This window comes from Diplotaxodon limnothrissa, linkage group LG23 (genome assembly GCF_057381915.1).
Source record: "Diplotaxodon limnothrissa isolate DT_005_m linkage group LG23, D_limnothrissa_male_GT1.1, whole genome shotgun sequence".
Taxonomy (NCBI): Eukaryota; Metazoa; Chordata; class Actinopteri; order Cichliformes; family Cichlidae; genus Diplotaxodon; species Diplotaxodon limnothrissa.
This window is the reverse complement of record NC_140617.1, coordinates 3,127,739-3,154,068: the sequence shown is the minus strand read 5'-3', so window position 1 is coordinate 3,154,068 and position 26,330 is coordinate 3,127,739. Positions and strand designations below refer to the sequence as shown.

The 26,330-nt window shown below is 41.3% G+C and overlaps 1 protein-coding gene across 2 annotated transcripts in view; it reads right to left on the bottom strand.

Annotated features, from left to right (window-relative positions):
- trabd2b (TraB domain containing 2B) overlaps window positions 1-15,866 on the bottom strand; it is a 72,193-nt gene extending 56,327 nt beyond the window's left edge. For both annotated transcript variants that reach the window (XM_085347542.1, XM_085347543.1), the window contains exons 1-2: window positions 15,414-15,866; window positions 12,302-12,871 (exon numbers count right to left, since the gene is read on the bottom strand). In XM_085347542.1, the coding sequence (XP_085203668.1) occupies window positions 12,302-12,871; window positions 15,414-15,527 (684 nt within the window). In that variant the 5' untranslated portion in view covers window positions 15,528-15,866. The remainder of the gene's footprint in view (window positions 1-12,301; window positions 12,872-15,413) is intronic.
- Between the last annotated feature and the right edge of the window lie 10,464 nt (window positions 15,867-26,330).

Here is a 26,330-nt window from a genome sequence, read left to right as displayed (position 1 = left end):
ATAGGGGGTCTGTAAATACAGTATTTCTAAAGCAATTTATAATTCTAATGATTTATAATATATGTGCTAATCTAAAAATATGAAATAAAAAAGTAATAAATGACAGAAATAGCAACTAACTCTGTCTAACAACAGTGAATTCACAGTCTGGACTAAACTACCAGTTTAGCAGGTTTTAATGACATTAAATACATAATTTGCAGACGCTTTTCAGTTCACTATAATAGCAAAAATAATATGTTTTATATTGATATAAAGCATTATAAGGAATATGACGAGCTGTCCTAAAAAGAAACGAGTAGAACGTTTTCCATTCTAGTAGCCGTTAATACACTAGACATTTAAAACATGTGTAAATAATTTCTGAACAAGTTAAAACGCCTTTTTTTAAACTCCTGTAAGTAATGGCTTATTAGAAAGAAGTCTCAGAAAAAAATAACACAATCCTACACTATAAGACAAATGTGGATTTACACAAACTAGACACTTCTAGCTATGAAAGGGAATATACATGTAAAGGGTTTGTTTTTTTAAGGGTAAAATACTATGGCCACCCACACTTGGTGGTATATTATGTGATGTTGTTACTACCTGAAGGCAGGTGGTTTGGCACTGAGTTGACAGGGGCATCAGAAACCAATAACGGCATGTGCTTACACATTGACTTTCTTCAGCCAAGTTAAACTCATGTATCTGAATGGGCTCGTACAGTGTGTCCATGAGATTTCTTTGCGGCTCTTATTCTACCTAACAGTCTTTGATTGTCTGTCTCCTCAGCTCAGCTCCAGGAATGCTTACTTGTGCATCATCTCTCTGTTCCCACACTCAACTTTAGCTGAGAGCAGTGCTCAATGGGGCAGTTCCTTTACATTTTTACAATGAAAAGCTGCTATTTCAGTGTCAATATTAACTTTAACTACTGATGATGGCAATATCTCGAAATTAAATGTAGTCTCCCAGTCTACAACTAATCTTAACTTAAAAGTGACGTATCACAGTAGGACAGGGAGCCTCTGTATATCTGTTTGTTATAGAATGTGGTCAAGCTGGTAATTACATGCATTTTGTTTGTGATGTTAGCATGATTAATTGTAATTAGAAATAATAGTAATAGAAATTCCAGCCAGAACCTCATAGATTTGAAAAAGAAATTTGGAAATCTGTAGTTGCTGCAGGACTTAACTTGCTTTTATATAGGAATAGAACCAGAATACAACTACTTGGCAACCAGCTGAGGCATGTCACATCCCCTATTGCGTTGACTGAGTTGTACTCATTGGTGCAGAATAGTTATTTGCAAACCTTTGCCAATCTGAACGTGACTGCAGTCACACCAAGTCAGACCCCAGTTGTTTGAAGTTGGCCCGCACTTGGCAACCTGTGCAATAACTATGCAATTGAAAGTGGTCTTCCAGAAGTTGATGGTCTGGCACCCTCAAACCGCAACCCCGAGGATCTTGCACTCTCAACTCAACAACCAGGTGGTTGGTGTAATTACTTGTAATCTGTCTCTGACAGTCGAACAAATCCAGTGGAGTCACGAGGCTACCACCGATTTTTCCTAGTCGCAATGAGGTTGCCGTCCTATTTTTGTTCTCGTGTGAGTGAGCCATAACCAAAATTACTGTGGTCAGATGCCCCAAAACTGCAATGTGGTTATCCCAGAGAGGACATTGTTTCTGTGTCAAACACTGGTCCAACCGGGCCCTCTCTTGCACACCAGAAAATGTTTATCATATTACTGAAGTGAAAAATTCATATGTCCACATTTGAACGACAGTTTATTTGGCTGTGAAATGGCTGCGATGAGACAGCCATACGAAATTCACCCATGTATAAAGATGCATCGGGTTTAGATTTAAAACTCTAAAAAAGGATATAAGCTGGTATTGGGAATGAGCTGCAGACTTAATATGAAAGTTTTTAAAATACCAGGCTGATCACACAATGAACTTCTGTTGAGTTTCTGCAGTGCTGGGCTTTATGGCAGTGAGAGCAAGGCTTGTAATCTCCAGTGTGCTTAAAACCACACTGAACCTCTGGAATATATGAGTACAGTGCAGACATAATTCAATTTAGTGAATGAAAATGAAGCATTGCAAGTCTTTGTGTATGGATGCATGTGTTGGTATTATTATATGTGCGTGTAACTGTGCATAAAGACTGCCCGAGAACTCTAGACATTTCCCAAGTGCCCACGACAACAAATTTGTCTGTGACAAAGTCAACTGCCCCACCTGTTCACCATTAATATAGGTTTTACTCCATCAAACCATTTCCCACACAATCCCACATCTGTGATTCACACAAAACACACATTCACCTCCGCAGCCCCTCAGGCTGACATGTTTCCCTGCTAATCTGTTTGCACAACTCTGGTGTGACCACAGGCCAATTACACATCGTCACATGATGCACACCCACAAGAGAGCCCAAGGAAGAAAAATGAGAAAAAGAGCCACCCACTGAGAGAGACCCTCTTTGTCAGCTTCTTCCCCTTCCCACTCACCCCAAATATTCCCCTGGGCTTTTCCCTCCATCCTCACTGTCCTCTTGGTTCTCTCAGTTAAACCATCCCCTTCATCTTCTGATCTCTCGCACCAGTTTTGTGGCTGTAATTACAGCTGCCCGTCATTTAGGCTCTCCCTAAACAACGGCACCCCTCGGAGACCACAGTCCTGCTACATAAATTTGATTTCTCATCTCATTTACGTTCTGTAAACTCTGCCATATGTTTGATATTATATTTAAACTGTTCCAGTGGATGCCAAGAAAGTGTGTGCCTTGGGAAAGGTAGAAAACTTTGCTGGAAAAACGGTGCAAGTGACTGACAGGTGAAATTAACCGTGATGTGAAAGAACATTTCAGGGGGAAAAAACAATCAAAAGCAAAAATGGAGAAGAGAAAGTTACTTCACAGCAGCATCCAGTTTATTATTGTTGTCTTTTATTTTGGCACAGGGGAAGCTATCAAGTGTAGAAAGTATTCCTGTGTTACTGTTGCCGTTCTCTCTCCAGTACCACCAAATTGAGCATTTTTATTTTCCTCTTCACTCCCTCTAGTTTGAATTAGTGACATGGAGACTCCTTCGTCTCCTGACTCACTGGGTGTCCCTATCCTTTCAATTTTCTCTTTCTTCATAATCGCCTTTTCCATGCTTTTCTCTTTTTTTGCCCTTTCTCCCGTGATAAGGATTGACCGGGTCAGACGTCAGCAGCAGGGCAGCCAATTTTTATTGTATACATATATATATATACATATATATTTATTATCCTTTTAACACACCAAAAGGACAGGAATTTCTCTATAAGCTTGCAGAACGAGAGCCAAGGAGTTCAGCAAATTATTTGGAGATTACGTTCACTTTCATCATTGTCCAAATGCTGTACTTACCTGATAGAAAAGAGAAATAATCCTCATCCATTCATGTACTTCTTAAACAGCTTAGCTTGTTAAACCCAAACTTGCAAAGGCTACCTGACTCCAGCCTGCGTCGTTATATAGAACTAAAAATGTCACATTCAACTGCAGTGTGAGGGGCACGGAGAAGAAACTGGGCCTAAGGCAAAGGAATGGGGTCATCCAGAGGGCAAGTGCAAGGCCAACCTAGTCCTTCAGTCAGTCTAACTCAGGAAAAGTTCTGTGAACTCTAACTGGAAAGATGGAACAGAGACCAAAATCTCATAGGAAAACAATATATTTATTGATCGGATGCTTATGGTCTTTGCTAAAAGCTCATTTTTGTATTTTACTGGTATAATCTATTCTAACGAGTTGCAGAATTTGAAACAGAAGCAGATAAATCCCGATGATTCAGTCTGGCTTGGAAACTACTGACAGTGCCTGAATTTTACATGTGTACACCACTACAATAAATTTGAAATGATGCAGGTGAAGTGCAGACTCTTGGTTAAATTTATGGGTGCAAATAAACCCTCTAAATGCTGTTTTACAGCTATTTCACAGGTATTGCTGCTACTTTGTACACAGTTCCCTCTTTTTTAGGGATTAATTTCCAATTGCATCATTTCAAACTGACAGTGGTGTAAGAAACTGTGAAATCTGAGTCAGCATCCAAAAATTTCACCTAACTGTATACATGGGTTCACATTACACTCAATACAGTTTTTAGTCTAATTACATAGTAGCTGTGCATCAACCTTTAGAACCCTATACCCAGGTGTGTTATAAAAATACAACTCAAAAAGGTGGTTAGCAAAGACAGACGCATATAGTCTAGATACTTTTGTTATGTGTAACAGAAAGGAACCTGGCAACAGCACTGTGAGTGGCTGAGAACAGATTTGCAATGGCGAGAAGAAAGTTTGGGCAGAAGGTAGCATTTTTCAAATTAGTGGCTAAGCTTAGTTTGACCTTTGGAGCTCAATGTTTGTGCTTTCGCTTATCTCTGGGGTAATCTATCCCTGCAAAATGTTGTTAACAACACTGCAGACCAGAGCATCTGCAGTGTTGTTAATGGTACTGGATCCTTTCTCCTGCTCGCCTGCTTCTTGTCTTTCTTTCTTTCCTGCCTGCTTGCCTTTCTGATTATCTGCTTTCTGTCTTGTCTGTTTATTTACCCTCTGGTCCTTACCGCTAACTTACTTCTTGCATGCTTTTCTCTCTGCTGGTTTTGCTTCAGCTCACAGGTACTCCTCTAGAGGTGTGCAAAGGGAGTAACTGTATCGAACTGTTCAAGGGATGATAGGACTATAGGATTTATGTGCTCCCTAATAAAGTTTATGAGTGGAGCCTTGCTTCAAGAGAGCCAACTGGTCGTTTCACCTTGGCTGAGAGACATTCTCAGTCAGAGACAGAAAAAAATAGCATTAGAATGAAATTGTTCTGTTATTTGTTTTTGTTTTTTCTGACAAAAACATTACATACATTATAATTTTATAATTTTTATTCACTACAACCCTGAACTTTTCTACACAAAACCTGACTGATGTGAATACAATGTAACAAGGGTCTCAGAAAATACACAGTCTTTACTCTGACAGCTCTGTGGTACAAAGTCTGTGAGATGTTCTCATGTTAGAACAGTGCAGGTAAATGTCTTTTGAATTCACAGAATTGAACTGTAATCATGTCCCCTGCCTCCATAATGCTAATCAGAGAGCTTGACTAGCTGACTTTTCACAGACAGGATCATTTGATGCATTATATTGTTCTGCTTAGTTTACAAAAATGCCACTGTTGTCAAAGAAAGCCGCTCACCTGCCATCTTACATCTACATTATTGAATGGAGGTAATCTTAACTCTCACAGGTCACCTACTCCCCTTGAACCAGAAAGTTGGAGTATGAAAATTGTATTTTTGCTGCATACAAATGACTGCTTTCTATATGAGACTTCTAGCAGAAGGAAATCTGTTTTACACTCCACAGAGCCAAGTGTGAATATGTGCCATGTGTGACGCGCAGTATTGCCAAAAAAAATGACGTACATGTGCCCCACAAGTCTGACTGCAAAAACACATAAAAAGCGGGACTACAAAAATATTATTTGACTTACAGGATAATGCAGGTAAAGGGTGTGAGAGTGAAAATGAGCTTGAACATGTTTTTCTGAAGGGGGGTATAGAGAGGTGAGCGTTAGAGGGGCAGGGTACAAGCAGAGCTGAAGTGCTCCACTGGGTTGTGTATAATGGGGACAGGGCGTTGGGGGTAGAAAGGAGGAATCACATTAAAACTGAGTTCAGTGAGAGGGCTCCGCTAATGCTACCTAATCCTGACAAGCCTGCATCACACAACACACACTCATACACACAGTTGCTCCCTACTGGCACCTATTTATGATTGTTGGCCACCAGTGTGTGTGAGAGGTGTGTGAGGTATGTGTGGCTGATGTCACAGGCTGACTGAGAAGCTGAATTCATCTTGGACCACCAAGTATCTGACATGGAAAGTTGCATGCCATGGCACGCTGGCAATCTATTTTTCCATGTTCACCTCTTCAGGCTGATACTGACATGCCACAATGTCCGGTTAGTTAGTTGTCAGGCACTACTGTTTTACGCTTTGCATGTGTACGCAAGATATTTTTTATGTCTAATTAGATTTAAGCCCTCTGTGGCCCCCCTTTCTTCTGTGAGGGATTCTGTTTTGAAGATTGCTTTTTGGTTTTTTTGTTAACTTTTTTACTAAACTGAAACATTAATTTATTTGTGTAGACACACATGTGACACGAACCATGCCGCAGAACACAGGATTATTTGCCTAACCTAATTTGCAATGCCAATTCCTAGATGGGCATTAAAATTAGGAAGTGGTCTCTTTAAGGATGGCACTGTTCATAGCTGAAGGCATATGAGGGTCAAAGAAAAGGCTGATGGCTATAAAAACAAATGATAAGAGTCATATGTTATTCCTTTCACAGTTCCCAGATCTCCTCCCAGTTAAATATTTATGGGGGATTTGCACCACCATGTTCAAAACACCAGGAAATCTCTTTTAAGAGAATTGTTTGTGGCACACTAAAGGTACCTTTAGAGCAGGTGGTTGCCCAACACCCATAAAATCCTTGAGTTATGATAAAAATCATTATAAAATATTGTCTGAACCTTATACAACTAGCAAATCTATTTTGTTTTCTGTTTTATCCCATCTAGGCATGAAGATTAAAGATATGCATCAGGAAAGAACAGAATTATGAGAGAAATTTCTACAACGAAAGTGTAGCTTTTTGCGCTGCTCACACCCTGATCCTTAGATCTAGCAGGGTTAACCTGGTTAAACAAAGGTTATAAAACAACAATGTCCCAAAAGACAACAACATTCCAGAGGGGCCAAGTGGGTCTCTGAGGAAATCAGTCGGTCACATTCCTGTCTGTGATCAATCAGCCTCTGGCCCAGACAACCTGAGATTGACTTCAGCCACCCTGGAAACTACCTGCCCTCCCCATAGAAAGCAACCTCCAGCCTTATGAAAATCAATTTTCCCTTATTGTGGTGAGAAAATATCAAAGTTTAATATGTGTGCTTGTGAATGTTTCTTTGAGTGTACCTGAAGATTTACTGCAATTTCCACAGTTAGGATGACAAAATAATTATAGAGAAGCTGGCTATAGTGTGTGTGTGTGTGTGTGTGTGTGTGTGTGTGTGTGTGTGTGTGTGTGTGTGTGTGTGTGTGTGTGTGTGTGTGTGTGTGTGTGTGTGTGTGTGATCAGCAGCATTGTTCTGAGTGAAGAAGAGTGTGGAGTTTAGATGAATTCACAGTATGACAAGAGGTCTCTACAATTTACCCTGACAGAAACCCTCATTTCTCCACCAAAGGGAGAATGTGGGCGAAGGAAGGAGGGAAGGCTTTTGGCAAAATAAATTCAAAAGTATGGAAGAGCGCTTCAACCTGCCGTGCTTAACTCACTGCCTCGGCTTAGCGACAATGTGGTGGAATCATTACCTCAGGTCTCTCAGGTACTCAGAGGGAGAAGGGACGTGAACTCTGTTGGAAGCAACGAATAGAGATACTGCACCGAGTTAATAGACGAGCACATGGGTTTACAGGTTTTTTTGGTTAGACTGAAGTTAACAGTACACTGTTGATTAATGAATCTTGTTCATAAGTCCAAGTTTTACAGATCCAAGGAAAAAAATCAAACCTGGAAACACATGCGCTTTGGGGTATTCTTATTTATTTAGTAACGAGAGTTTGCTTAACTTTCTCAACTTAAAAGAAACACTGAAATTGCGGCACTTAAGTTCAGTGGATTGATTTTTGTAGCAATATTCTCCCATTACTTCTTGATTGCAGCCTGCTATTGAACACCACAGAAGAAACATTTTGTCTCGCAAAATGACTGTAAAAATACGAACCACGTACAAGAACTGTGATCTATTCTGTTGTCAAGCACGCCGCTCCTGTTTTCACATTGTCCACATCCTGCTTCTGTACCTCCCTCAGCCTACAGAGTTCTGGCCTGTACATAATTGTCTAAGTGCTTCTAGATGGCAGTGGGCGATTTGGTCATTTAGGGGCCTATTAAGTCATTAGTGCAGCAGAGGGACTGCCTTCTGCCTGCCGACAGGACCAGATGATCAGCCTGATATGTGTTGCCTTGCAGTTTTTCAACAGATTCGCGCAGGTAATTATAGCTTCAATGTAAACCACCCTCAGATGTCACGCTTAAAGAGGGAATGCACGTCACCAGCATGCTTTAAAGACAATCTCCATCTCTGCTTTTCCTCCTCCTCCTTCTCTCCTTTTTCCACTCAGCCTATGCGTTTGGATTTGTGTGTGCGGATGAGCAATAGGTGAGAAGCGGGACAACCAGAGCCTCGGGACATGTCAGAGAAAAGGATACGGAATGAAGAAGAAGGCAACAGAGACCCAAATAGAGTGAGGAGGTCAGAGGAAGTTAGAGTATAGTGCAGACAGTCATCCTCTGTGGCCAACACAATTTCTTTAAACCCAAACTTACAATGTAAATATTTGGATATGGCTAAGGTTGGTTGCTTAATTCCACCCTTTAAAGATGTGCTGTTTAGGTGAACACGGTCCAAGGAACACAAATCAAAGTATCATTCATCATTTAATATGACGCATGAGAATCTTATTTTGATTTCATTTCTGTAAACCTCGCCCAGCTTTTGGAGCCATTCATTACCCTGGGTTCTCAATATTACATTCACCGCCTATAAATGCTCATCATCTAAGTGCCACGCACAGCCAAAAACCTCAGTATCCCCACAGAAAAAGTCATTCGCCGTCGAAAGGCTGTATTTTATTTTTACCATTTCACTGCTTTTAAATCATCTTCAAAATTGCTGATTTGTATCAGTCTGAATTGGAAAACCAAACACAAATCATATTTAATATCATATAAAGTAGTAGTGACTTATGGGAAAAGTCTAAACACTGTTAAAAGGAATGTCTTTTTTTCCCAGACAGACAAAAGTTTCACTTTATGGTCGCTGTGTGTAAACTCAGCGGTTGCTATCGTGTATTTTTTATTATATGTTTGCAAGCACATGTTGGAAAATCTTAATGTCATCACTTTGCACATTATTTTACCATAAAGAAATACATTGTTGTGATACTTTGGCCATCTCCCCAGGCCTGAAAGTGCCCCACTGTGACCACAGCATGTGTGAGGCTGCAGCGTCAGCACAGCAGAAAGCCTCAGGCTGATGTCTGCTCTAGCAGAGGAATGCCACAGGAGCTGCACTGATTGAAATAGACAGATCAGACTGTCACTGCATCTGTAAACAGGGCGCCTCCTAATCGGGAGGAGAACGCCTTCTTACTCAGAGGAAACTGGATTCACCAACCACCCTCCCGTCTCGTAATAACATTACCCAATCTCCTTTCAAGCCTAAGGTGACGGCACTCGAATCTGTCACCGGTCATCTATCTCTCGCTCTCTATTTGCGCAAGTAGCTTGAGCTGATGGAAACTAATGGTCAGAGGTTGAACAAGGGACTCCATCAGACTGGTCTCTGTCTGCCTGCTCAGCAGTGCCCAGGCTGACCTCAGCAGACTGCCAGTCTCCTTACCGCTCTGCTGCTTGTGGCTCCGCTACCACCTCCCACCATGACCCATGACCCCCGCCCAGGAGAAAGGCGCCACCGATACGATGCAATTTCCCTTTGACGTGGTCCAGTGGTCTCAGCTGCCAAGTGACCCAGGCAAAGTAAATATTGTTGCTTATCACAGGCCAGCGCCACCACCAAATTTCCCAAAAGAAGTGTTGGACTAAATCAATTTTTCTTCCATGTCCCAACTCCAAAAATGAACAGACTCTAGGTGCAAATAAGCCAGTGGAGTTTGATGTTGTGCATTAATAACACATGGTACAGTTGCTATTATTATGGTGATAGTGGCATTTACTTGATAAGTCATTATGTAATATATGTATCTACCCTTGAGGGAACAAAAGACATACAAAGAGTGTTGGTTATGGAGTGTACACTCTCTCTGCTGACTGCACTGTCTCCAGCCTTTTCCAATCTGCGCTGAAAGCACTTGGTACCGCCCAGCTGTCAACCTACATCGGCCTTCAAAGGACTGGAGAAGAACCATGCACCCTGCCTGCCTTTGTTTCCACAGCCTTAAACTGCCTCTCACAGAGACATCCACACCTCTCTGTCATCTAAAAAGACCAGAGAGAGGTCTCAGACAAACTGCACTCTTGTTAGACCACAATTGTCTAAAGAGGGTTCTGCTATACTTGATATCTCTCTGACCCTCCCACGCTACCACAAACACCACCACTAAACAGAAGATTACTGCTTTAAACATGCCTCCTCCTCCTATTCCAGAGAGGATGATATATTTGCCGTACCACTTTTCAGCCAAAAACTGCTTCCTCTAAATTCATGAGTCACAAAGCAGTGCTTCGAGACCACCCATCTCCCAGGAGTCCACTGTACTGGTACTGTAACAGTGGGACCGGGCCCTCCACTGAGATACCTACAGTGTGATAGGTGATAAATGATCAGTGATCACGTTTTTAAGAGCCTCTCTGTAAAGTCAGAGTTATGGGATGGTGTTAAAAATGTACTTTTTATTGGGACCAAATTATCTGTGAGCCAGCCAGGTTTAGGGTAACTCCCATTTTAGCTCTCCCTTTGCTTATGTTTCAGATTAGCATTAGCAGCAACAAGATGCCGGTCACTCTCCATGCAGCTCCTCCGCCGTCTTTCCCCTGTTTCTTCCTCCTTAGTCAATGTATCTCTGACTTTCTCTCTCTGGTGTTTCACTTCTCTTTCCCCTGATTCCCACCCACGCATTTTCTGTTCAACTTTTGGTGTATCCATCAAGCGTAGAGGGATCCAATCAACCATAGTGTTCAGATTAAATCACAAATTATTATAATTGAGAATAATGGTTTCCATGTCAGTTTCAGTTCAGCTCTGGATTGTTCTCATACATGTCTGGAAGCAAAGGGGGTTGGAAGCTCTGGAGTCGGTGGTGCCTATGTACAGGTTGGGTGAAATTCAAATTATTTGTGATAAAAATTCTATTTAATGTGCTTATCTGAATTTGAAAGATCGTCATATGATTTTGTTTAAAGCCTTTTCATGCAAAAACACATCTCAAAGATTAAAGTCAAGTCAAGGTTCTTTAGAAACATAAACGCTATTTTCTAAAACTGGACGTGTGCTGCTTCTCAACCATGTTTGGGTGTAATTTAAGCAGTGTTGTTTTTAGGGGCAGTGACTGTCGCACTAAATGCAGATCAACATTAAATACACTAAAAACAGGAAACATATTATTACCCTTAAGGTAATAAGAAAACGACACCTGTACGGCACATAATAGACATAAACACTGAAAAAAACTCCCAAAGGCAGTGGCAATATTCTCCCGAGAAACATAGTGTGCCTGCCCTAGCTTATTTCTAGGGTTAGTAAAGCTCTCAGGCATGTGCAGGGCATGCAACGCGACTTTGACAGCGTAGTTAGGAGGTGCTGATGAAAGAGGAGAGGCAGGAAGCCCGCTGCGTCTCAAATTAGCTCCCGAGCCCTCCGTCCTCTCGCATGGAGGTTCAGGCCCTCACAGATTCTCTTGCATTACTCAGTCAACATGGATGTATGAACCTTTTACATGTAGAGCGTGCCTTTGTGTGTAGGCAGTCCACGCAAACGTGTTTGATTATGAATACTTTGTGAACACACATGCAGATTTCTCATTTCAAATTTTGTCAAAAGGCTGCATTAGGGAATAAAAACTATTAGATCATCTTACTCCTTCTTTTGAGGCTCAATAGAGTTTTGTCTGGGAACTCACATGCCCTGAAAAATGTTTTACAGCCTCTATTTTAAGTAAGCTGCTGACTAATTCTTTAAATAGAAACATATTTCCATTGCTTTTTACATGATACAATCAATTAAAAATGCATATGCACCCTGTGTTTTGCTGATCAAGTAATTTGGTAATTACACTCCTCTCAAATTGCAGTATGAGTTTAGGATTACTGCAGAGAGCTTGACACACAGTCTGCATTAATAAATGAGAGAGAGCGCTCCTCTCTTCTCACCTTCTTCAGTGTGTTATTGTGTACTCTCTCACACCCTTTTTCCAGATTCAGCAGTTAAATATGTTTGTGTAGTGAGGTGGAGGGACGTTCATAACCATAAAGCTGTCTACAGCAGACATGTTTTAATCACTTCTTTCTCCTTATGTTGTCTTCTCCCACATTCTTAGTTGCATGCAGTATATGTGTATATATTTTCATGTATTCAGGAGGATAAACGATGCTCCAACTTCACCAAATTGTTCTTGTCATTTCTTCGGCTATTCTGGCTGTGTACACACAGGAAAAATAAAGGCAAAGACAGTCATTTCATCCTCTTACCTGAGAGAAGTTGAGTCCATTGAGGGGATGACACTGCTCCTCCACTTGCTCAACTGCCCCTGTAGTCTTTCCCATTCGCTCTGCCTCTTGAGCTAGAAACAGGTCGAGCACTGGTGTCCCCCTGGACCGGACGTCCCATTCTGTGAGTGAGTTTACCATCAGCATTACCCACACAGGCCTCTTCCTCTCCCAGTTCCCTGCAATAGCATTGAACAGGTAGTCAGCATACAGGCCTCGGCCTCGCTGGTCAGCTGTCATCCAATAAGGCATCATGTGTTTGACGTAATCAAGATGGCGTTTGAGTCGGCGGTACAGATCTCGAGGTAGCAGGGTCTGCAGGTTTTCTCCGTGGGGCAGTAACTGGCAGCTGGTCAGTTTGGAGATGGTCAGGGGATCAGTCAGGTCCAGCTCAAAGTAAACATTATTGCTGTCATGGAAAGCCTGCTTGGAGCTGTTGGGAATGAAGTCCCAGACTCGGGTGTAGGGCACGTGGATGGTACCAAATAAGTAAGAAGGTGGGTGAGGAGGTGCCCGCTTTACTCTCCAAAGGAAAGAGTTCATGTCACTTTGCTATAAAAAACACACAAAAAAGAAGAAGAGGAAAACGATTTTAACAGTAAACAGAAACAAAAACACCAAAACCATCATGTTAGAGCTCGCATTAAAACTGAAAGTGACAGATTTTTCCTCTGTTGTGGTTTACTGGCTCATGGGCTCAGGTCAACAAGTTAAAAATTTGAAATACTATTTTAAAATTACACCGCAGGAAGTATGAAGTCTAGTCAGCCTGGGGCTGTGCTGCGAGCACTTGCAGTCAGGGAGTTTATAGAGGGGCCTTCTGGGCTGTAAACAGACCCCCGTGTATTGTTGAGGTGCATACCTCGGTTGCCAAAGCCTCTTTAGGCCTGGGAAGCATTTTCAGGGCTGTGGTGCAAATATACTACACTGGAGCTCATAAAAACCATGAAAGAAACCTGCACTCAATTCTGACCTCACTATGATACTTATATTTGGGATTTTACTTTCTTTTTTTGACATCGGGCATGAGGACGAAATGCTGACAGTCTCAAGTACAGCACTGATTTTGTCTCCAAAGTTTGTGTTACAGCTTTTTCCTGTTGTGGTTGTCTTTAATAGAAAGAAATGTCAAAATTGAAATTAAATAATCACAGTCGTTCTAAATGAATATAAGGCTCTACTGCATTTAAAACATGTTTCTTATTAGCTGCTCTGCAAATGTGCTTTGCATGTGCTATGACTTTGATGTTGGCATTATTTAAATATGACAAAAAATAGCTTTTATAAACAATATCAAACTTCTGGCCGCTGAGACACAGTGCAATCAGGCATTTGAGGGATGAAACCCATTACTGTAAAATAAAGTTTTTCTTAGAAAATGTTTATTTCTAAAATTTAATCAAGATTTTCTTCAGCTGTGCTCCACTGCATACTGCCAATGCTGCCTTTGTCATTTCAACTTTTCAAATAGCGGTGCTCTTGTGGTATGTTTCTATAATCATCATAATTAATTGCAATTTACATACCGTAATTACTGGCACCAACTTGTGCTAGACAAAATAAATTAAAATGACCATATTTGATTTCAGGGCAAAATTTTTTGCAGACACACTGCGTTTGTTTCTGTGTTTCTAACCTCATTTTCACTCTGGCCAAGGCCACTCGTCTGCGAAGAGTAACGGGAAAGGTTTGGAAGGGATTCATATCATATTTTGGAAGGGCGGAAACTAATAAAGCATTTTGCACGTCCACCGTTAACGACGTGTACTTGGGCCTAACCGTAAACGAAGACGTGTTGACGTGGAAAGTGAGACGGTGTTCGTGTAAGACCTGAAAAGAGGCGAGAGCCTCTCTACTAAGGCAGCTTTGACTTTTCTGGCGAGCCTTGACGCACGGGGTTCCTTTTTATGGGGGTAATTACTCTTAACAGAAAACAGAGACCACTGTACTGATGCATTAGAAATCACATGGAGCAAGCCTTCAGCCATATCTGACAACAGTACTATTATAGGACAACCTAATACAACAAAGTCTGTGATCTGTAAACAACTCCTTAATAATATCTTCTGCACACTCAAGTACCAAGCGTTTTGTTTTTGTTTTGGACTGTTTCTGGGCTCTTGGGCAGTTTTCATGTGCTGTATTTTTTTTCCAACAGAAAAGAGTGTTGGATATGATTCTTGAAGTCACGATGGCCATTAACTTTCCCCCCGCTCTTTATGTCGAAAATGCAAGAAGTGGAAGTCAGACAGCCGGCTGGGCAAGCACATTAACCGAGCTGGAATATGTCCGGGCTGCACTCCGGCACTTCCTCACGGTCTGCGAGTTCAAGCCACGTCCATAATTTTACCAATATGCCCGATAAGTGTTTTAATAAGCCGCCACAGTACTGAAACACGATCACTTCTGAAAGGTCAATGAAACTTTCCCAAATGAAGTAAGTCACCCGTGGGTGTTCCCACTTGCGTTTGTCACATAAACAGCCATAAAGTTGGCAAACGGTAACAGTTTCTCTTGGCAGTCTCCTTCACGTTAAGTCCCCACTCCACAGTTTTACTGCAGTATAAGGGTCTTTCATATATACCTGAACATTTACATAAACATAACGCACAAAAAGTTATTATTATTATTATTATTATTATTATTATTATTATAACTTTAAGTTATTGTTACTATAAATTTAAGCATAAGTAATAAGAAATTGTAGGCTGTTTTCTTTAAAGTCATATCAGCCTTTGCGCTTGTTATAGACAAGTGTCTAAGTCAGAAAAACAGCCTAATGACAAACTAGACTCTGCGCCCCCCGTCGTAGAATCTCCCTCCAAAGTGACCCAATGCTTCAGTGGAGTTTCGCCATATAATTCAAAAAGAAGTTATTAGAGAGAAAGGGGTGTTTAGGATGAACAGACAACAAGTGTCACAAAGCCGTAGGGTTGTTATTAGCACCATTCAGTTATGTGGGCTAAATAACGACCTTGTCGGGGCCAAATCTTTGCTTGGAGTAGCCTAGATTATTATTAACTTTCAAATACGCGTCCATCCCGGTGCACACGGAGAGTCACTGACTTAAGAAAGCCCTCCCAACACAACTCACCGACTTTGGAGCGTCGCACTGTCTCGGTCTGCCCGGTCGGTCTGCGCCCCAGGGTGCCACAGCGTGCAGCAGCGCGCTCAGGAAGACCCAGCTGATTCCAGGCAGAACGACCATCCCGTCGATGTTATTGGACACTTGTAGGAGTCAGCTCAAAGCGGACTTTTCTCTCTTTTCTCCCCACTCTGTCTTCTCTGTTATTGCCCGGTTTCCCGTCTCCTTTGAAGTACAAAAAAAAAAAAAGTTACCGGTGGCCTCTGGGCTCACATGTGCAGGTCGGCGAGAGGACCATTCCGCCTCTTCGCCATTCCCGACGCACTCCACTTGTGAAAGTATCTGTTTCTGCTCTAAATTTTTCTTGGCTCCTTCCAACCCGGTGCAGTCCTGAAGCAGGAGCTATAAACTCTTTGGAGAGTTTGCGCTCCACGAACTTGGAGCGTCTTGACTGGGAAAGAGGGAGGTGGGACGGTCTGAGTGAGTACCCCACCCCACCCAAAATACACACAGCCCAGGTTCTTTTAAGAGGAGGGAGCACAGGTTCATAGAGAAATGACAGGTTTCCGCGAGTGAAGCAGCTCTAGCCACGCAGACCCCCAAAACAGTGCAGATTGGAATTAATCTTCTCATTAGCTGCTTATTAAGTTAATTTAGTTTCCATTTCGATGTTCCTGATATTTTTCTAATAACCCGAACTCAGGAACTCGTTTTTTAAAATTGATCCCAATGATCTTAAATGAAATATTTGCTATAGTGGTTTATATACCACAGCCATGCGCTATGATTGGGTATATGTACCTCATTATTATGAGGGGGGCTGTCACCACTAACCAAGAGCCCAGAGGGCTCACAGTACTAGCAGTCCAGAGGTTTGTTTGGTTTGGTTTTCGGCAGAGTCATTTCAAAGATGTAAATGAACACTATTTCAAATGCTGTCATGTGCTTCCTCACCAGTAGGATCCCATTCATCTCTGTCCTTCTCTGTTTGACATGCCTGCAGCAATAGGCTGCATTTGAACTGTATGGATAATCTTGGACCTTATATGCATGATTAATGGATGCAAATAAACAGGTCTAAGAAAAGACAACTGTGAGAAGTCTTTTATTTATCTTCATTCCACCACTCTTCTTAAGATGTATTAGTCATGATGAGGAGCAGGCATTCTGAAATCAGCGCATGTGTTGAGAGATAGTGGCCCCTCTGTGCAGGCACCGATGTCAACGCTCCACTACTCTACTGTGACCTCAGTTATTGTCCAAGTGGCAGACAGCGTGACAGAGTCAAGTAGTGGAAATTTATCATGGGGACCCCTCAAACAAGTGGCACCGAGCCCCTCCCGGCAGGCTGGGCAGACAGACCTCAGACAAGCAGCTCTTTGTCCTCTTTCATGTTCTCCCCTCCTCTCCACTCCTCTTCTCACCACTCCATGTTCACTTCTGTTACTGGGCAGCTCGGTCCGTCTGCACCCTTATTGTATTTTCCATTCAGATTGGCTGTTTGTGTTGAGTGCCTTTGATCAAGTTGTCTTTTAACCAAGTTTCACGTTGTAAAACTGTGACACTTCTGCTCTTTGACTCTTGACTCTGACTACTTTCGCTGGGAGTCATTTATCAAGATTTGAGAGTCTGACAGGTAGAAAAGTTAGCATGTTTTTGCTTTATGGATTTGCACAATGGTCCACTTGAATGCCACCTCATATTTTCACATACTTGAAACAGAAGGAACAACTCAAGAAAACCATGCTAAACAGATCTAATCTCTGCATCCTCACTACTCGGTTTCTCCCTTTTGTGGCTCTTGCTCTGAGACAGGTGTGGGACTTCAGTTAACGGTTTCATCTAGTCTAATGTGGCCACCTGTAGACCCAGGTACATGCTTTAACCACGCCTCGTAGAAGGCTTCTCTTTGAAGGAGCTTTCCACATTCTTGGCTGGTTAGAAGAGGGCTTATGAGCGGCTGGCTGCAGGATATTCCTGGACTGGGGCCAGCACTTACAGCATGGTGCACGTATATAGCTGGGGACGAAAGAAGACTTTAAAGTTAATGTTCTGTTAGCAGATCGCGGCAACGTCCACTTATAGAGCACACATCTGGGGAGGTGTTGGAGAGAGAAGGAGGCAGGAAAGGGAGAGAAAGAGAGTTGACTCGGCTGCAAAAGTATTTTTGACATGTTAAACAAGTCTGCAGCTGAATCCTGCCAATAGGCCTGTCCACACTTTTACTGGCTTTGCATATTTTTCTTTAATATGTCAATTACATCCAGAAGAAAGCATACAGATAGGGAAAGAGTAAATATGAGATTGAAGGCACCCTGTTAATGTCTGTAGCCCTTCAGTTCAAAAGATCTGCTGTCTGCTTGTCCTTGTGGCCGTCCACATGTCTGATATTGTGCAGAAGTCCTGGCACAAAACCCCAATTTTAACTCTGCACCTTTGCCTCAGAGTCATTACTTGTCTTTTGTTATGTAATGCAAGAAGTATTATTTCCTTCATAAACACCACCGGTGCTCTACACCACATGAAAAGAGAACATCCATTTATATCCAGTGAACTGTACAGAGATGTGTAACTGTAACTGAGGCTGGAAATGCATGCAAACTATTTTGTTTATTATGTACACAGGGACCCCTAGTGGTGTGAAGAAGAATTAAGCATGTGCACATTGTGGACAAAAGTAAGAAGAACAAGGTGGGATGGGTACCATGAGGGCATAAAAATTGCGCTTCAAAGAAACTGAGTATGATAAATCTGAAGGAGTGGCTTATAGCTTCAGGCTTCCATACCTCAGAGTCTGACTGTCAAGCTCGAAGGCCCCACTGGACACTCCCTCTTTCTGTCTCTTTCTGGTGTCTCAGCTGGACTAAACACGCATTCCCTTCACTACCTCCACCCATTTCTTGCTCAGGGTCTAATATCCTCTGTCCTCCTTTGAAGACGTCGAGTAATAATATTGACAGAGTCTCTGGTGAAAGGTTATTGTGGTTCCCTTTTCCGGATGTCCTGGGAAAAACGGGGGGTAAAATGTAAAGGTTAGGAGGTGGTAGAGAAGAAGGACAATTTTATGTGGTGAAATATATCAAAGAATCCAAGGAGTGGGCCCAAAATGTATCTGTTTACCCTAGATGAGTAAAGCAGAGATAAAAAGGAGGAAAGGAGTTCAACCAAGTCTAACGTGTAACGGCTATTTTTGGTTAGTCTCCAAGAATTTCTGCTGCCATTGGTGGGTCATGCAGACACTGATTTGTTTGGTGACAGCACATTTGGGTTAAATAGTTTTTCCTAGTAGTTGCAGTGATGTCTCTTGTTGCAGGTCAACACATGCAATTGACGGCCACACGTCTATCTTCATCCAGAATGAGCAAAAGCAGAAGGGGAAAGATGAGAGGAAGAGATACAATGACAGAGGTCATGGCAAGGGTTGTTTTTTCAGGAGTATTGTCTCATATAGATTTTTTTTTAAACATCTGTCATTATTTTGGGGGGAAGTAAAGAAGAAGAGACATGAGTCTGAGTCGGAGAGAAATAGTTCAGTTTAGTTAAATGAGATCAAGATTTGCATTTAGGATGTATTAATATTTCAAAATATACCTTTTAGGTTCTTTTGTCATGCTGTATAATAGTTACAATTAAGTCATGGAAAGAAAATTCACACTTTCACAGTTTCTTGAGATGCTGAATGAATGAATGAAAGCACACAGCCACCCTGTTTCCAGTTATTTGTGTTAAGTGGTTGCTGGCTCTCGCTTCACATTCACTGTGCAGACATGTGGGTTACAGTCGTCTCCTCATCAAGCTCTCAACGAGCAGGCAGATTAGTACATTTCCAAAAATGTTGAACTGCTTCTTCAAAGGAAAAAGCCTGACTGAAAGAGTGGGAAAACAAAGCAAATGTATAATAATTCCAATTTCTACTTGGGGTCACTGAATTGTTTGATTGTCTGAAAATGATTTGAATCATCATATGGGTGATTTTGGGACCGGCGGACGCTCTCCGCCATCATCATCAAGACGCCTAATAAGGGAGTATTTTTGGATGAATGGAGTTGATGCTTTTGGTACATTTCCACAAACTAGAGCTGTTTTGACAGCGTGCGGTGACCACACACCTTACTAATATGCTTCATGTTGAAATTTCCCTTAATATGCGTGCCAGCTGTTGATCACTTTCCATTTAATGATGAAGGAGACTCATCTTATTAGCAACAATGTACTTCTAAGGTCATTGTGGAAATGGTTTCTATGCTGAGATTTTGGTAAAGCAGCAGTTTTGATCATAATTTGTATTTTTTTTTTGTGGTCATTTTGTATATGTGCACACATACTGACGCTTTCACAGAGAGCCATATCTTGTGTTTGTTTTCTAGAGCCTATAATTCTCTTACATCAAAGGCTTGGCTGGCAAAGTCACCCCATGATGCACTGCACTCTCTCCCACTGATCACTGGCATTGTTAGTAATTGTATTACCCATATCTGGAGCACCCCCTGCTATCTTCCCTCTTCTCCCCCATTTACCCCTGAAAGCCAAAGCTGAAGAGTTGGAGGAGTGAAAAGGCTCGTCCTGCTGTTAAGAAGATCTGTCTTTTGGCTATTTGAATGGTAAAAAAAAATAAAGTATGGACAAATAATGATGTTTCCCTTCTTGTCATTTAAGCATACATACTGGTTCTGCTCCAAATCTCAGAGCTGGACAATGGATGCCATTAATATCACAATATTATGGTAATACAATATATATTTTGCCAGTGTTAATCTCTATTATACTGTTGTTGTTCATTGTCGGTGTCCTGTTTGGGGTTTATTCAAGCAGGGTTCAAAGAAGGCCACCAACGCCATATAAGGAATTTTTCATTGACTGGGGAGCACAAACAGCATGTGTTATGATATCATTAAATCAAAGCCTCTGGTCTGCACTGGTGTGCAGGGATCAGATGAGCTCTTCTCTAAGTCGACAGAAATCTGGGTTTGAACTTGACCGTCTTTTGAAGATGGTCATCTGCACTAATAAGGTCTTTTGAAGATTATCATATTGTCCGAAGATGCTTTATTGCCGCACGTATAGTAAATTTGTGGCATGAAAGGTTAAAAAATAAATTATGCTTTAAGATCAATAGAGAACAGGAAGCATTGGTTCAGCCGCTGTCTGATCGTGTTGTTTTTCCACACACAGCTTTCCCTAGTTTCTGTGATTTTACACTGACTACAGAAAGCAAAGCCTGGCCTTATGCCTGAGTCAGCCTTTGGCAGGGAGTTTAGTTTGGTGTCAATGAAACGCTGTGTGTTTATCCTGTATTTATCCAAGGTTTATTTGGTCTCTTGCACATCTCTCTCTGTGGTCGTACTGTACGCCAGCTGCTGTGTTTGAGGGGGTAGTCTTAGTCATAGACTGTCTTGAGCTTTGTTTACCCACATCTGTGAAGCTAGGTGTCCAAAATACTACATAGTGTGTACCTGGGTGCTTTGGACAGACATGTGGTTTGAACATGTGTTTGAAAGTATAAAAACAATTCAGTGGCCGGATCTGCAGTTTGGGTTCCTTTGGGTCGGAGACAAAGAAACAGGCTCAGAACGATAACATCTTGACTCAGCTACGTTGAGAACTGTGTGATTCCAGGAAAAAGCTCTTTGATCCCTGTGACTGATAAAACTGGACTTCAGCTATGAGTTCAGAACCAGTGCAAGGTTGGGGGTAGGGAGGGGCTGAATGATGCGAAAGCGGTAACGCAATATGACATTTCATGCTTTCTTTCTATCATCTGTTCTTTTTGGCATCTTTTTTCCCACCCCGACATATCCTTTGGTTTCCAGCTCTGTATATTTTCAAAATCAGTGTGCGCTTCTGTAACACTTGGCCCATCAAATTCAACCCCCCCAAACTCAAGTTCATGTATCGGTGCAGATATACATACCCATTCATCTAAACATGAGACACTGAAAGAAGGAGGGTGCACCAGTGCACAAGGTGGAAGAAGAAAGGAAAAAGAAACACAAAAAGAAAAGGTGTTGATGGAAAGCAATTGAAGTGAAGAGTCACAGGAATGCTACAGAGGGAGATGATTAGGTCTGACTGATGGCTCTGTATTGATACAACACAGACATAATTTATTGCCTTAAAGGCCATATTTCAAATGCCTAAAATTAATGGTTTGTGGAACGAGAGCAGTGGAGGATGAGAAGTAGGAGGGCATTTTCAAGATCTGTCTCCATAATAACAACCTGGCTCAGATAAACACACAGACTCAGACATGCATAGACACTGATACAGGTACGCACACATAGATGCACACACACACAAACCCCAGACTTCTTTCTGGGCAATGTTCCTACTGCTACTCTTCACTCACACATAGAGCTGTTCTTGTGGTTGACAGGGAGCGGTGGAGCTGTCAACAGGCCCAGAGCCTGTTGAGAAGCAGACTGCGCTACTAAGCTACACACACACACATTCACCCACACAGCCGCCGATATAAACACAGATCCATACATGCACATGCTTTTGAAATATGTCAAACAGCATGGCTTCTATGACAAAATACACACAAACACACGCACTAGGTCAGAGGGAACATATTAAGCAGTACTGTGCGTATGACTGAATTGAACACACACAAAGAACCGAAACACATTAAACAGCATGACCCTTATGACTAAATACACAAACACACAGGCACGCAGGCACAGACAAATACACAAATAGTTCTCTCAGGAAAAATCCAGAGAGGTAATTTTCTGCTTCTTCAGCTGATCCTGAACATGTGTCACGGTTTATACTGTAATCTACAGTATGAGACTGAAAAAGGAAAACACACCAGCTTCGCCCCTGCTTTCATGTCTAGATTTATTTATGGTCTTGCCTGGAGCTCTGTTTGGGCTTCCAGGGGATGTGAGTCTGTTATGCTGTGATGTGTATAATAATATCATTAACCACTTACCTTGGTAGAAATGACGGTGGGCCTATAATTATTAAGCATTGTCTTAGATTTGGACTCTAAGCAAGCTTCATATTTTTTTGTAATATCACTGTATTGAGCAAAGACTATTTTTACTTCCTTAGTAGCAGTCTGAGCCAAGAATATGCCTTAAATGCAACACATCAATAACGTTGCGATGACAGCTTCCAGTCTCCACCTGGTCTCACAGAAGATGAATTATACTCTGAATCTGACTGAGCCCCAATGCTCAGGTCCCAGGGGGGGCAAAGTTTGAGCCTTAATGCCCCAACAGGGAAGTCAATAATACAGTAAGTGAAATACAAACTGTATCAGTCGACGTGTAAGCGTTTCCCAGCACTTTCTCTGTAAGTGAACACAATTCAGTGGATCTGTTGTTGCAGTATTTCATTCTACAGAAGTATTTAGTTTCAAAAATAGGACCAACTTTATAAATAATCTCTCTAGACAAGTGCAGATATGTATGGAGAAAAATGCGATATTCTGCTTTTTTAAGCCGAACGGGGTTGATCTCATATGTTAAATGTATCAGCTAACATTGTTGTGATTGGCCAGTGAGCCCAGACCTGGTACAATCAGGCCGATGTTTGGTTGGTATCGTGACAGTATTATCATCATCGACAGCTTAGCATATTAGCTAGTAACATTTACAAACAATTTGTAACATAAAGTATCACAAGTTGATGGTGAAGACGATGTTTTGTAATGGTCATAACTAGATCATTCAAATTAAATTTGCTATGAAAAGTTAGGAGTAACTGTAATATGCAAGGCCTTTGTCTCTGCGACAGGCCCATTTTTGACCTGCACATGCCCCCAGAAAACCTCACCAGTTTAACAAAGTAAGTATTATTCATCCTTAGGGCACCGTTAATGTTGGTCCAAAAGGACACAGTAATTCGATCGGGTATTGAGCTGTTCAGTCTAGTCTGCTGCTATCTCTGGAGCAATAAAACAATAAAACGTTCAATTTATAAGCATTTTCACACTCATTACCTTTGATATTTAACTTGATCCCTTTCTAGTAAAATTTGCTGGCCATTCATCTATAATATGTCTGCACTGTACATATACAGTACAGTGCAGACATAAGCTGTGTGATTCATGACAAAGGGAGACTGAAGTGATGAACCAGTGACTATGAAGATGCCTCACAATAGCAGCTGACTGCAGAGAGTTAAAAAACGTGCGTAACACTCTGGGGAGCTCTGAGCTGTGCAGTCGAAGCGAGATTGATTTATGAGCCAGAGTTGAGCCTAGCATAGACTGCTGGGCTGAAGCACATCACCATGATTGAAAGTCACATCTAAACCAATGTGCTGCCCTCTCAGTCACCACACTGCACATGCCCAGAGATGGCTGAGTTCTGTTTTGATATCGGAGGCTCTTAAAATGAGGTTGACAGGGTAACATTTACAAAGTAATTCGAGCACACAGGAAACAGTGGTCCTCTGGTCTGGTGAAGAGGCTTTTGGATTCTGTTGCTCATAAGTCTCCCTTTCTTTTCCTTCTTTTTTATATTTTTATATTATTCTGTCGCTCCCTTATACTGTCATAGCCCACCAGTCACATGTTGGTAGTCATATTGAATTTGTTGCTCTGAACTCTTACAGCCAAATCAAATGATGCACAAAAATTGAGGTAATCTAGCTTCCTGTATTTATCTTTATTGCCTCTTGCATGACCTTCTAAAGACAGAAGCCTTGTCTGACTAGTAAACAGACAACAAGATCAATATGAGGTCACTGAGAAATCTTCTTTGTTTTTGGATATATTTCACGCATTTACTTAAAAAGTAACTTGAAATTGAAAACAGATGGTTTAATAAATTAGGTGGTGCACTGGTCAGCACATTCATCTTACAGCAGGTTCAAATCTGCTGGTTGGGGTCGTTCATGTTCTCAATGTGCAAGTCCATTTTCATGTTAGGTTAACTGATAATTGATCGTTCTGTGTTGGCCCCGCAATCGATTGCATCCTGTCCAGGGTGAAGCCGGTCTCTCACCCACCGGAGGGACACGAAGGGACTCCATCCTCCTATTACACTAAATTGGATTAGCCAATCATTTCCATATTTCAGTTGCAAGCTGTGTTATCTAATGTAATTTTATCATGTTAAAAGGCTGGTTAATCTATAGAGAACCTCCCATTCAATTGTGTCTTGCTGAAAATTGCTGTGCTAATAAAAGAACAATTACATTTACCTAGTTGAGTCATCGATGGCGTCAAACATTTGGCTCAAAATGGTCAAAAATCAAAAGAACTTCTTGGTCAAAAATAGAGCTATTACATGGATGAAGTTGGTTCAAAAAAAGATGGAAAATGAATTTTGAATATTCCCATAGACTCCTGTATTACCTTCACAGAGCAGCCAAACTGGCTCTGACATGAAACAGAAAATAGAAACAGAAGTGGGAGGTCTCTGAAAGTGAAGGCAAGCAAAGCGTCATGAATTATTACCTGCTAAATGTCCCATTCACATTTCAGACCATTTTAAAAAATAAAGTAGAAAATAAAACCATTATTATATTAATGCTTATACTGGTTTTGCCACTAGAGCAAATAACTGCATCTTTGAAATCGTGTTTGACATGGTTTGTGGTTTGGTTTAACTTCATGCTGTAATGCCACATTGCAACCGCATGATCACACAAATGATCTTGCTACTCGCCCTCGTTTCCTGAGTAAGATTGTGGAACACTGTGTTTGAATGGTCCGACAGCAGTGTGTATGCAGCAGCATTCAGTGATAATATCGCAGAAGATAAATGAGGCATGGCTTGTTGCCATCCATTCCTCTTTGCAGAGAGAACAGGAAGATAACAATAACAGAATGATGCAGGTTTAAGTTATTCATTAACACTGCCAAGAACATTTTTCAACACCAGTGACCAAAATGAGCCTGGTGTTGTTTGTGGTTCGAACTGATGTTGTCGCCACAGTAAATTAACCACTTTTTTGACAAGATATGAACCTGATGCAAGATGAGTCATTGCTGGGTAAACAGTGCAGTCATAACTGTAACGATAACAGGAGGATAAATAAAGAAAAGTATGCCAAGTTGGTCTACTGCTACTTCTGCTGTGCACATTTTGTTACAGCTAAACTATGAACGCTAATTACAAATTTTGACTCGAATAATTGTTGTTTTTCCTAGATTTCTCTCAGTTTCATATCGTAGCACAGAAAACCTTTACTTTTGTCCTTGCGCTTGCCTTTCACATCCTCTATGTGTTACAACTTGTAACATCAAACATTACACATAAAAGCCTTTCTGCGGCACTGGAAAGAGAAATGTGTTTCTCATTTCATGCTATTATCATATCACTGGACATGTCCACATGCAACTTTGTTCTGAAAACCATGGATTCGGAGAGTAAATGAGCCACAGAGTCAGTAATTTGAGCTCTAATCCCACCGTAAGCCCTGATGGAGACTCAACTGTTTAGTGGAAATATTTACAAAGCCAGACATCATTCGGGGAAGGAAAGTGAACAAGATGTTGATAAAAATGACTGAATAATCCGTGTGTTCCTGTTTGTCTTGGCTTTGTTGGTTGCTATGTGATTATGAAGTATGCAAAAGAAAAAAAAAGTCTGAGAGGGAGAGAGAGAGTAAGTATCTGATAAAGGAAAGAAAGAAACTTTTTTTCAATAAAAAGGAAACATTAGTGCATCTTCTCATATACTGTGATGTCAAACATAACATACTACAGTTAAAAGGGGTAAACAACATTTTTCCCCCTAACAATATAACTTACTTTCAAACAAAAACAGAAAAAACACAAAAACATACACTTACACCTAATGAAGAGTGTTTTTCTTTTCAAAAAGAATTTGAATCACTTGTGCATTTCTTTAGTTTCAGTGATTTCAGCATTTTGTTTAAACAATGAACACATTTAAAAAGAACGGCTCTTTGAAAATTAAATATTCCATTTTTAAAACGTGCAGAATACCCTCAGAGAGAAGAAAT